General features: G+C 41.4%; 1 protein-coding gene and 1 non-coding gene across 2 annotated transcripts; both read left to right on the top strand.

The window, feature by feature from the left end:
• Nucleotides 1-3,196: 3,196 nt before the first annotated feature.
• LOC149832771 (translocase of chloroplast 120, chloroplastic-like) lies at nucleotides 3,197-7,745 on the top strand. The gene is made up of 3 exons (XM_090014704.1): nucleotides 3,197-3,246; nucleotides 3,506-4,003; nucleotides 4,108-7,745. Exons 2-3 carry the CDS (start codon nucleotides 3,544-3,546, stop codon nucleotides 7,455-7,457), a joined length of 3,810 nt encoding a protein of 1,269 aa, XP_089870830.1. The 5' UTR covers nucleotides 3,197-3,246; nucleotides 3,506-3,543; the 3' UTR covers nucleotides 7,458-7,745.
• Nucleotides 7,746-12,303: 4,558 nt separating this feature from the next.
• LOC149832770 (small nucleolar RNA Z279/snoR105/snoR108) lies at nucleotides 12,304-12,413 on the top strand. Its single transcript, XR_016433481.1, has one exon. It is a non-coding gene; the product is annotated as a small nucleolar RNA Z279/snoR105/snoR108 (small nucleolar RNA).
• The last annotated feature ends 990 nt before the right edge of the window (nucleotides 12,414-13,403 follow it).

Below are 13,403 nucleotides of genomic sequence, written 5' to 3'. Positions count from 1 at the left end.
ATGGTAGACAGAGCTAGCGCGGCGAGGTCTCTGAACTTGGGGCGATTTCTATGTGGTAATATAGAAAAAAATGGGGCTTCGGGACTCAGGGCATGATATAGATCCCAATAGTGGGATGCTCACGTCCCTCATACACCAAAAAGGATGTGCGATCCATTTGTCATACAAGTCGAGTCGCTACAACAACAACAACAACAACTACGCCTTCATCCCAAAACAATTGGGGTCAGCGATATGAACCAAAAAAGAAATTCATTTTGGGTCTTCCACATGAATCCTTTTCCTCCAATCATTTCTATCCAACGCCATGTCCTCGGTGAGGTTCAAAGCATTCATATCCTTTCCTATCATCTCCATCCAAGTCTTCCTAGGCCTACCCCGACCTCTTTTAACTAATATATTTTCCCATTTCTCCAACCTTCTAACTGGAGCATCATTAGGCCTTCGCCGAATATGTCCAAACCACCGTAAACGATTCTCTCGCATCTTATTTTCAATGGGTGCAACACCTACAAGTCGAGTCGCTATTTTGGAATAATGAATCAAATAGCACAAACATTTCAGGTATCCTATCTTTATGGATCTTGATATACCCTAACCAGGGTCAGGCTATATAGCCTATTCGGGTGATGGATCTGTATTGGATTAAGATGTTTTGTGATGGTAATTTCATGTTGCCAGTGATCATTTATTAGATACAGTAGGAACTAGGAAACTTAGTTTGCCTAACTAAATGGATTTATCCAAACTTAGCGATTGACATCACATTGTGTGCCCTATTCAATCAGGTTTGTCACACTAGTCTAGGGATGTGTGATGTGGAAAATGTTAGATTTTTGTTGGGCAGTGGCTGGTGGATCTGGATCTAGGTCTAGGTCAAATCTAAGGCCTTGCTAATGTAATCGAGCTCGAGTAAGTGGGTCAGATCCCTGTCCCCGTCTTTGAGACATGAGCAAAACCTGTCAATCAATTGAAGCCCCATTGGTGAAAAAGTTACATTTATACATCATGCAGGACCTTGGCTGAATCTCATTTATGGCATTGACAATGGATTGGGATTTGGTTCGGATATCTGACCCATTGAATACTGTCCCTTCATGTCCAATTAGGTTGTGGGTTTTCACCTCCAAATCCTCAAAAAAATCCAAATCCCATAGACATCAAAAGCCAAGTAGGTGTACATCCAGATCATATTAAGGTAAAAGCCTAATCGGGTCTGCACTTAGTCTCAGTGCTCTCCATATATATAGCTGAATCCAAATCTCTACCTTTTTAGACTAATGCCTACTTCCAACCTGACACATATCTTTCCTCCACATACGTGATCCATGTATAATGTATAATTTAGAAACATCAAATCAGACCCAGGTTTAACTAACAATCGGATCTAGGGCTGTCAACGGGTCAAACTAGAGACAGAGTCTCAGTTTGCTATTTGACGTGCTCGGGTCAGAGTCCATCTGGATTTGGCTTAGGCGATACCACATCTGGGTCTGCATTTGATCGTACTCATCATAACTTTTTAAGATGGTGAGACGAGTCCAATATATGGTAAAAACGTTTTAGGGCCTGAGTAAAACCTGACCCAAGTCACCCAACACAGATCTGGAGAGTCATGAGATGGTTAGGTCAAGACTCTCCAGAACACCAAAGGGCTGGGTTGGGAAAGCGATGTGAAAAGATCAGGTGCAATATGATTGCACAAATATTTGTGCATTAACCACCTGATCACCCTCCATCTTTGTGATAAGCCTGTCAGTTGTGAGGCCCAAGGCCAAGGCCTGATGGAGCCCATTCAGGTGCTTAGTGCACAAATTTTGTGCCATGTGATTGCACCCGAGGACAATAAAGCAACCCCACTGGTGTGCGAAGGGACATTTTCGTTCTCGTGAATGTCTCCTTGTCCGGAAAGTTTTTGTTTCTGAAAACTTTTCAAAAAAATATCCAAAAATTACCAAAGGGGGCTCCTTCCTTGTGGTGGGACGTTGCAGGTTCAAAACCCAATGGTACGTTAAATAGTAACTGGTGGGTGTCTCCCTAACCCCAGCTTGCCTTTCAAAAATAAATATCCAAAAAATGTAAATTAAGACAAATACAATAAAAATGACATTAAAGAAATTTTTTGTTAAATTAATTCTATTAAATCTCATGTTCCGATCACATTGAGTCTTGAATTTGAATTTGGTTATTCATACAATACATGATTTTGAAGTCCGTTTGTTCGATCCCTCTCTACAAAATGGAAAATGAATTAAACCTATTTACACCATTTGTCTATTTCTTCATGTCATTTTTTATGCTGTTTTTCTTATCGGTATTTTTTTAATGAAAAACCTTTTTAAAATATGTATTGATTATTTAACAAAATTTTACCATATATTGCTGACTATGAATTTGGTATCTGACCAAATCTAAGCTACACAAAAAATATAAAATCGAATTATTTATCGGACTAGAATTTGGTTTTACCATTTTTACATTTAAATGCAAATCTAAGTCTTAGTTTGGTTTAAAGTTCCAACAAAATCTAATGCTCGTGAGGGCGTTGCTCATTTGATAGGCTGACTCGTGAACGTCATTAAATTAATGGAATTGTCGCGAGTTCGAAACCCACCAGTGTGCGTCTCTTGCAACAAGGCCGAAGTTGAATACACTTATTGGTGTGCAAGAAGGACCTAAGGTTTTAGGCTAATGATTCGATGAATGAGGCAGTTTTTTCTCAATTAAAAAAAATGATAGAATCCAACCGTTTACATATAAATGCGTATCCAATTTCCCAAAATAAAAAATAAAAAATCCAATTAAGGTATTTACTAACCAGACCCAAATTCAATATAGCTTCGTTTCATCGGTGTGAACCCAACTACGAACCTGATTATTCTTAGATCCAACTATATTCGACCCGAACGAAGCTCTAAATAAACAAACAAACGAAATAGAAAAGAAGAAGAAAAGAGACCCATGCGATCTGCCACGAACAGCAATAGCAGCCGTCCGATCTCCAACACCGTTCCGTACTGAACATGGCCGAAGATAGAGGAAAAGGGTTAGCTGAGACCGAGGGCAACTCTTTTCTAGTGCTTCACCTCTTTCACAGAGAGAGAGAGAGAGAGAGCCCTCTCCTTCCTTCGTCTCAGAGAGAGAGAGCCCTCTCCTTCCTTCGTCTCAGAGAGAGAGAGAGAGAGAGAGAGAGAGAGAGAGAGAGCTCCCTCTCCTTCCTTCGTCTCTTCGCCCTCACTGAATCAGGTAACAAAAAAATCATTTGGGTCCTCCTTTTTTTCTGTTTCTGATGCCTTGAGTGTGATTTTTTTCGAGTCTTCTCCTCTGCTTTTTCAGTAAACTCTTGTGGGGTGTTCGGTTTGGTTTTCATCTTTTCATGGTGGTGTTGGTTTTCTGAAAAAGAATGCGGTTTTGTCTTTTTTAAAACCGATTTTGGTTAGGGTTTTCTTGTTTTGATTGTTCCTTTCTTGCCGTTCTTTTCTTGGTTTCTTTAATGGGTAATTAGGGTTCGGTTTGGAACCTGAGGTGGAACTTGACTTGATCATGGCCGAGAATGGCGATGGCATCGTCGATAATTGTCGTGGTCCGGAGAAGTCGGCCGTAGCTGAGGAGGAGGTGGTGGAGAGGTTGGATGGCAGAATGAAGGATCTGGATGGAGACGATGCGTTTGAGGAAGCCGTGGAGGGGGAAAAATGTGTACGGTGCTTGGAAGAGGAAGAAAGAATGGCGGGAAATGGGGACGGGAAGGCGGAGAAACTGCCGCAGGAGTCTCTGGTGGTCCACGAACTGGAGAAATTCGAAGAACCGTCGGAACATCCTTCGCAAGAAGGGAATAGAGATGCTGGAGCGAGCGACCATATTGAATGGTCGAACTCGCAGGAGTCACCAATTGGTGGAGGCGGGCAACATGCGTCTGAAATTGCCGAACACGGGGAGCCTGTGATTGAAGATAGAGAAATCGACCGGGAATGTGATTCTGCGGAAGCAATTCATCAACAAGCAGGTGGATTATCCCTTTTCACCGTGTTTTGGCTCTCTCAATGTTTTTACTTAGTAGTTTTCTTTCAAAATTTTGTTTTTACTGAATCAATTATGCTGCTTCTTTAGGCAATACTGAACCTAATCAGATTGAGTTCCCCATGGATTATTCGAATGGTGCAGAAATTGATTCTGCAGAATCTATACCGCACATTGAAGATGTTGATGGAGAGGCGAACGATATTTCGGTGGATAGTGGATTGAAGGATTTCAAGTGTGGCAAAGAGGAATCCTGTGAGGAGAATGCTGTTGTTCAAGAGAAGTTTGAAGGTGTGGATGATCAGCGTATGCAAACCGATAATGATATTGATGAAAAAGAGAATGAGGCTCTAAGTCGACCTCTTGAGGATGTTTCCACCGGGATAGGCAAGAGGAATCTGTCTGGTTCGGTTGAATCAGCTGTGGAAGATGTCGAGACTGCTCAGCGTGGACACATTAATGGAACCTTAGAAGAAGAAGAAGATGATGGTGAAGAAAAAGAAGTTGGCCTTATGTCTGCTGGAGATGAGGATAAGCAGTTTAACCCAACTGATGAAGTGCAAATGAACAGTAAAGGCAAAGAAGAAGAATCCGCATTGAATGAAACTGCAGGATTTTCAATGTATCATGATGAGGAAACTTCTGATAACTCTTCTGAAACAGAACCGGCAACATCTGTACTGTTGAGATCAATTCAAGAACTGCAGCATAAACATGTGGTTCAATCAACCATAGCTACTGAGGTATCTAGTGCAATGACAGCAACATTAATTAGTTCATCAACTGAAAGTTCCAAGGAGTTGCCTCTTCCCCCAGTTCGTCCTGCTGGCCTTGGGTCGTCTTTCCCTTTATTAGAGCCTGTTTCTCGTTCTCAGCAGCAAGCACGGACTAATGGAATTGAATCCTACTATTCGTCTCAAGTCAACCTGGAAACTAGTGACAATGGTTTGGAAGAAAAAGATAAGGTTCAAGAATCCATCTTGAATGAGAATGATCAGTCTGCAATTAATGGTAATTCAACTGCTAGTAGACACGATGAAAGAAAAACATCACCGTCCATGCAGTTGGATGCCTCAAGTCAAGTTGAAGTGCATGCAAAGCCAAGTGTGGCTACCGATAAATCTGGTATGAGATCCATGGGAGGTTCCTCGATTGGAACTTCCAGTGATAGGCCTACTCCTCCACCTCGGCCTGCTGGGCTCGGATCATCTGCTTCCCCGTTAGAGCCAGTACCTCGTAGCCAGCAGCAGGCACGGGCTAACGGAACTGTGCCTCCAGCTCGATCTCATGTCACTGAAGAAACTGCCAATGGGGAAACAGATGAGGACAGTGAGACTCGTGAAAAGCTTCAGATGATTCGAGTGAAATTTTTGCGCCTGGCTCATAGGCTTGGGCAGACTCCACATAATCCCGTGGTGGCCCAAGTTCTTTACAGGCTTGGTCTAGCAGAACAGCTTCGGGGGAGTAGAGCTGGGGCATTTAGCTTTGACAGAGCAAGTGCCCTGGCAGAGCAATTGGAAGCGGCAGGCCGGGATGCCCTCGATTTCTCTTGCACCATTATGGTACTTGGAAAGACAGGAGTAGGAAAAAGTGCCACCATCAATTCCATTTTTGATGAGGTCAAATTTAACACAGATGCATTTCAGATGGGCACAAAGAAAGTCCAGGCTGTTGTGGGGACAGTTCAGGGAATCAAGGTAAGGGTGATTGACACTCCAGGGCTGCTATCTTCCTTTCTTGATCAGCGGCGCAATGAGAAGATCCTCCATTCTGTCAAAAGCTTTATAAAAAAGACTCCTCCAGACATTGTTTTGTACCTTGATCGTCTAGATATGCAGACTAGGGATAACGGAGATTTGCTATTGCTACGTACAATAACTGATATTTTTGGACCTGCAGTGTGGTTTAATGCCATCGTGGTGTTGACTCATGCTGCATCTGCTCCACCTGAAGGGCCAAATGGTACACTGAGTTATGAAATGTTTGTTGCACAGCGCTCTCATGTTGTTCAACAAGCCATCCGCCAAGCAGCGGGAGATATGAGGCTGATGAACCCTGTTTCGTTGGTGGAGAATCATTCTGCTTGCAGGACAAACAGGGCTGGGCAAAGAGTCTTGCCAAATGGGCAGGTTTGGAAGCCACATTTGCTGCTGCTCTCTTTTGCATCAAAGATTCTTTCAGAAGCTAATGCACTTCTCAAGTTGCAAACCAGCCCTCCTGGAAAGCCTTTTGGAATGCGTTCAAGAGTTCCTCCTTTGCCATTCCTTCTGTCTTCCCTTCTCCAGCAAAAACCTCAACTAAGACTTCCTGAGGAACAGTTTGGTGATGAGGATGCTACGGATGATGATTTGGATGAATCTTCTGATTCCGACGATGAGAGTGAATATGATGAGCTGCCCCCGTTTAAGCGCTTAACCAAGCAACAGATATCTAAGTTGAACAAAGAACAACAAAAGGCTTATTTCGATGAGCTGGACTACCGAGAAAAGCTTTTCATGAAAAAGCAGTTGAAGGAGGAGAAAAAGCGTCGCAGGCTGCTGAAAAAAATGGCAGCATCAGGTAAACAGCAGACTAATGAAAATATGGAAGAGGAAAGTGGTGGTGCAGCGTCAGTGCCTGTTCCTATGCCGGACATGACATTACCTGCTTCCTTTGATGCTGACAATCCCACACACAGGTATCGTTACCTTGATACATCAAGTCAGTGGCTTGTTAGGCCAGTTTTAGAAACTCATGGCTGGGATCATGATGTTGGTTATGAAGGACTCAACGTGGAAAGGTTGTTTGTGATAAAAGATAAAATCCCTATATCCATCTCTGGTCAAGTTTCTAAGGACAAGAGGGAGTCCAATCTTCAGCTAGAATGTGCAAGTTCAATAAAACATGGAGAAGGAAAAGCAACCAATTTGGGTTTTGACATGCAGACGCTTGGGAAGGACATTGCATATACATTGCGTAGTGAAACAAGGTTCATTAACTACAGGTGTAACAAGGCTGCAGCTGGTCTTTCGGTTTCACTTTTGGGTGATGCTCTGACAGCTGGCCTTAAGTTTGAGGACAAGCTGATGATTAAAAAGAGGTTCAAGGTGGTCATGGCCGGTGGTGCTATGGCTGGCAGAGGAGATGTAGCTTATGGTGGTAGCCTGGAAGCTACTCTCAGAGACAAGGACTATCCCATAGGTCAGACACTATCTATTCTTGGTCTCTCTGTCATGGACTGGCATGGAGATCTTGCTATTGGATGTAATCTACAGTCTCAGTTCCCTGTGGGAAGAGGTACAAACATGATTGCTCGTGCAAATTTGAACAACAGAGGTGCTGGGCAAGTTAGTATTCGGTTGAATAGCTCAGAACATATTCAGATAGCTCTTATTGGTTTGCTCCCAGTGTTGAGAAATATTATCAAGAACAGGTTATTCAATTCCGAGTTCACACAGTAGGATTTTGAAAGAATACATCTATGCAGCAGCCAATCAATAATTGGAACTAAATATATCAAAAGCCTGTTCATTTTGATCGGCATCAAACGTGAGTGAAATAAGCTGCTGACTTGTTCCTTTAGTTTAAAACATTTGCGTTATTCCTTATTTACTTTCTGTACTGGCTTTCTGGAACTTTCTAGGAGTTTTATCCATTGGAGGTTGGTTAGGATAGGTTCTTTTTTATTTCCTGTTTGTAGTGCTTGTCGAGAAAATTTCTAGTTAATATGGAAGTGGGTTTAGAAATCATTGGAATGAGGCAGCAGTTCTTTTTCTAAAGCTTCATGAGAATTCTATTACACGTTTATCTATGTCTTGGGAGTATAATCATCTTAATTTTATATGAATTCAAGTATTTGTTTTCTTCTTGTTGTAGAGGATGAAAACCCTGATGAACTAGGTTCAGGCTCTTTTATGAACTATAAAAGCACTTATTTTTTTCTGATGCAATCTTGAGATAATGCATCTGAGCCTAAACATTCCAGAATTTTTTTGTTGCAAGATCCAGTAGAAATAATCTGTGGGATTGTCAGTTCATCAGAAAACTTTTCCTGATGTGGCAATTAATACTCTGGAAAGTGGAAACCATTTGGACAATTTACTTGTGCTTTGTTATGCATGCATGTTTGTACATATGTAGCTCATGAAACGGCCAATTATATTATGAAATTTCACTTGAATGATTTTGGGAATTTGTTATGGTACATTTGGCTTGTCACCTTAGAGCAACTGCCAAGCTAAATAATCTGGTTTGTATTTTGCATGAGAACCTTGGGGTATTCAGGACATCTTTCATCTTGTCAGCAGCATGTTCCCTGTGTGGCTGTGTCCATCATTACGTTTCATGAGTTTGTGGATCGCCTCCTCTCATTCTTTGCACTTTTTTTGTCCTTGATATCTGTAGGAAAAAATGTATGTGATAAATTGTTGATTTGCTGTTGCATTTGGAATGTGGTTTTGTGGCAAAGCATGGGAAAGAGAATCTGACCCCTTTTCTATTACATGTAAAACCCCCATTCCTATTCATTTTTTTTATTGTGTGGTATCACAATATGCATGTTGAATCCTGATCCTATACCAGCTTATTAATTTAGATCAGATTTGGATCTAGATTTGAATCAATCGCTCAAGGGCCGGTGCTGGGCTCATATCAACCATGACCTAACCTGAATTAGACCCTTTTTTACCCCTATCGAGAAGGACAATAAGTAACAAAAGTTGTTTATTATTAAGACAACCTAGTTGAAAAAGCTAAAGGGAAAGAAAGACTTGAATATACTTTTCATTGATTTAGAAAGACTTACAATGTAGCTTCAAGGGAAATTTGCTTGGTTAACAATAAAGAGAAGACATCTCAAATGTTTTTTTGCAAGAATTAAGAGACGTATGATAGGACAAAAACTACATAAAAGCTTGAGTGCAAATCGGTTCCACTCATCTGCTATGTCATCTCTATCTTCATACCCCATTGAGATTTCATTGATGCATGTTGTTTTTATCAAATATGACCCCCTAGATGTGATCTACATCATTCATTTAGTGAAGATCGACATTTAAATTGCCGTAATCTGACTGTGTTCAGGAATTTTTTGGTGATTAAAAAATCAATGGTTGACAACACAAAATTTTGTGATTTAAAAAATCATATTTTTTCATCAAAAAATACGATCCAAGGGTTGACCCCTACCAGTTATACTTTGATACCATTGGGATTTGAACTTGCAACTTCCCAACACAAGGTGACGTGCACTAGCTGCTCCTACCAGACAAGCGGAGCCCCCGTTGGTTATGAAGTGCATATTTGGTACAAAGTGGGGGTGGGAAACAGGTCGGGCGGCCATGTCAGGTTGTAAGTGCTAAATGTGGAAGATGTTTATTGGTTAAGCTAGCTGTTGCAGTATATATATATATATATATATATATATATATATATATATATATATATATATATATATATATATATATATATATATATATATATGTGTGTGTGTGTGTGTGTGTGTGTGTGTGTGTGTCCAGCGCCACAAATCGGTGAAGGCTGGGTATGCAGTTTAGAAGAGATATCAAAGAAAATGAGCTGGGGGATTGGTTAGATCTCCTGAAAACTCCTAGAGGGCACATATCCAGAGGTGGTCAAGTGAAATGAAATACTCCGGTGCTGTTCTGAAGATCACAAGTTCTTGGTGGAGAGCCTGTTACTGATCAATGCAGGATTCAGGTATATGTTTCTTCCCGAAACATAGCATTTGGGGACCTGGATCGACAACCTTCTTTGTAGCTTGCTTCGTTGGAGAAGGTCCTTAAACTAAACACAAGAGAGGTTTTAGTGACAGTCTGATGTATCTTATGTTGTAAGGTGGAGGGATCTGCGGCTGACTTGTTTCGGCATTGTGATTTCCTTCAGCTGCTCTTTAGTTTGGCGTGGGATAACCTGCTTTTCTTTTGGCCGAAGAGGCCTCGCTTATCAGAAAATTACTATTGGGGCCTCGAACTGTAAAGATGGATGGAGGGCATCATTGTGCAAAATATTGCCCCAGTTATATTTTTTTTAATGACATGCAATGCATTTTGGTATACATGTGATTTACAAATTTGTTTGACTTTCTTGAGGGAAAGATGCCTTTGTCAGGTACAAAAGACAGAGAGAAGAGCGAGAGAGATGTCCCATATTTTTAGTAATCTCCATGTACCAGTACCTACGAGTGTTTGGCGATCAAAGAGCAACAGAAGAAGAGGCATATAATGTTAGTGCAGATGTTCAGCATGATCAGAGCAGACACAGTGAACAAATGGATGTGTCAAGGGGAGTTTACTGGTGGCATCAATAAAGGAAAAAGTTAAGGGTTGTGTTACGGGAAAGCTTAATACATAATCAGTAAAAGTTTAGAGAATATGTCATAGTTACTAAAAGCTTCTTGTTACATGGGATGCTTGCTTTCCCGGAAGCCTGCTTCGGAAGGGAGAATCTCCCCCCCTCCTTCGAAAGGAGGGGAAGCTTTGGGAAACTCGCTTCCAAAATATAAGAAACTTGATTCTTTTAGTAGGAAGCCCACTTCCTCATTGCTGAAATTGATTCCCTTTAGCTTCCTTAATGTTACCCTCTTGCTTCTTGTCACTTTTCACTTGTAACTTTGTATGTTTTTCGTATTAAAAAATAATGTATATATTTATAACAAGTTTACATGTTGGTTTTATATGATTTTTTACTTGTGTTGTTATTTTTTATTTGCTTTTGCCCGTGCTTTATATTGTTTTTTGTGTTTCCCTTTCTTTCACAAACGTATCCAGCTTCTTGTTTCACACTACTTTTTTAGCTCTAGGTTCCCCGCTTCTGCTTCATGTATCACTTCTGGTATCCATTTTGTTTCTTAGTAACTATGAAACATATACTTTGATTCAAGGAACAAAAAAAACGAAGATTTAACAGAACATTCACATTTTAAGTTTCATTAGTTCTGTAAGCTCGATCTCTCCCCAGGATGAACCAAATAGATTGTAACATGTCTTTCACTTTTAGCTCATGCTTTTCTTGTAAAAGGGAGGGCAGATCAGTAGCAATTACATTGCACACATTTAGTGTGCCGCTGCACCAGATGGAGCTTACCACCGCGGTGGTTGAAGACGCCATATCAAACCCTGTTGGTGCACGTGTGTTCAAAGGTAGGCCATGTAAGGAAGGGTGGTCGTGGGGCCTCACCCAGGGTTTTCCCTCAACTATGGGGCTTATGTAGTCATCACTTAGAAGTTTGTTACACCATGTCTAGGGCACGTTGGATGCGTTGGACTCGACCCGGCCACCATAAAACAGCAAGCCGCACTTGCATCCCAATTTGGAAGGACAAACATGGTGGAACCTGAGACCAAAACTTTGTCCTGGACATACTCATTTATGACGAGTTGTCCTAGATGAATCCCGCTCGGCGTGTTTGACACACCAGACAAATCCCGTTGCTGGGACAATGTGGCCCCAACGGCTGGTGTCTCATGTTTGATATACAAAAGACAAACCTGGGAGCATGGAATAAGTAGAGTCCGGCACGCTGCATTACAACTCCTTTGCATGGGATGCGCCAGTTGCACACTGATGGGTTCTGGACAAACGCCGCCCGTTCTGTCTGGGCAGCATTGTCCAGCCGATCAAATACAATCTAAAACACTCGAAGATCACTGGTTTGTTTGTTTGTTTTTTGATAGGCAAGCTGGGGTTAGGCAGACCCCCAAGATCACTGGTTTGCTGGTCATAGTAGCCTTGTCTAATTGTGTTGGGGGACAAGCTGATGATCTGCAGGTTCTGATCCATGTGACCCTTGGTTCAATTCTGGATCTTCGAACCATCCAACGAAGTTGGAACCACTGTTGTCAGTATCAATGAGTATTGGCCCATACGTATGGTATCGTCCCAAAATCGATACGCTTCACCCTTGAATCAGCTATTTTTTAATAAATATAAAAAATACCTAAATTATTGTTAATATTATTTTAATATCTTTAACACGTGCGTAATATTTTTTAATTATTTTTTTACATTCGAAACGATTCACTTGAGTATCGGCGGATTCACCTAAATGGTTGGCCAAACGATACCGATACTGACAACATTGGTAGAAACTTGAAACACCATGTGACCCATATCACCGTGTACAAAAATAAAGCAAGTGGGGGCAGCCTCATGTTGGAATATCATGTGCACAGGAGTGTAAGAAAATTTAGTCCCATATCGGTTAGGTGGAGAAAATGGGGACGCCGGCAGAGGCTATAAAAGAGGGTCTAGGGGAAAGTTGGAGTCTATGATCCTTCAGGTAGCAAAGGAAAGGTGATGAGTGGATCATTCCTGCTGAAAACATGCGGGAAGGGTGCTCACCCCAAACCAGCTTAGTTACGACGCTTGGGCACTCCCATCTGCACCATTCTGATTCCCACCCTCAAAACTAAACATGCCCAAGATAAATATCATTAACCAATCTCCAAATCCGAGTACACGGACGGGCCGAGTAGATATGGATATGGATCTCTTTTTTTTTTTTTTGAGAAAGAGACCCCAATAGTTAAAGAGAGTTGGGTCCAAAATTACCTCCTTGTTTTAAAATAACGGGTATAACTGAATTGGTGTAAAAATCAATCTTATTAAAAATTGGGTTCTAAACTGAATTGATCAGCCTGTTTAGGCTTGAATCTAATCAGGCTGACAGTCGCTTTCATGTTTTAAAATTCAAAAAATCATTATAAAATAACAAAAAGACTTAAAAAAGGAGGGCCGTTTCAACGGATTAGGGATTGAATAGGCTGATTTTTCAGTAGGGCCAAATTCAACTTTAAGCAAATTGATTTGGGCTGATTCATTATTTTGAATCTTGATAAGATTGGCCGAAACCCTTGATCCCCAGTGCCTAGGGGTGTCAAGGGTCGGGTTTGGTTTTAACCCAGGTGAAATCAGACCTGGCCCCGATTTTTGGGTATGATATCGGGTCTGAACTTAGGTTTAATCAGACCCACCATAAGAGAAATCATACATGAACCAGACCTGGGCCATACTCGATAAAATAATATTTTTTATTATTTTTACATTGAAAATTTATGGGTCTTAATGGAACTCGAGTCGAACCCGGGTCTGTTACACAATTTTACAAACTATACCCAGATCCATATATTAATCGGACCTTTGAGTCTGGACATGGATCTTAATCAGGTCTTCTAATTTATCACCATACCCAGACCCAATAAGGTTTGGTACGGGTCAGATCCAGGTAAACCCGACCCGTTGACACCCCTACCCATGCCCTACCAGGAATCACACCCCAACTTCGCCCTCATGACGAGGGACTCGCAAACATGGATTTTGAACTGGTGTTGTTCACAAGTTACCCTTGCGAAATGAGGGGCACCCTCGTGGGCCGACCTCAGATTGCT

Source organism: Nuphar pumila, chromosome 7 (assembly GCF_984573655.1).
Source record: "Nuphar pumila chromosome 7, dmNupPumi1.hap1.1, whole genome shotgun sequence".
Lineage (NCBI taxonomy): Eukaryota > Viridiplantae > Streptophyta > Magnoliopsida > Nymphaeales > Nymphaeaceae > Nuphar > Nuphar pumila.
The sequence above is the reverse complement of the archived record's forward strand: the minus strand, read 5'-3'. Positions and strand labels throughout refer to the sequence as shown.

What these genes read in the sequence shown, in the direction of transcription:
- LOC149832771 (XM_090014704.1), top strand. Translation starts at nt 3,544, where the DNA reads ATGGCCGAGAATGGCGATGGCATCGTCGATAATTGTCGTGGTCCGGAG. An exon ending in AGCAATTCATCAACAAGCAG is followed by an intron (nt 4,004 to 4,107) that starts GTGGATTATCCC and finishes CTGCTTCTTTAG; the next exon opens with GCAATACTGAACCTAATCAG.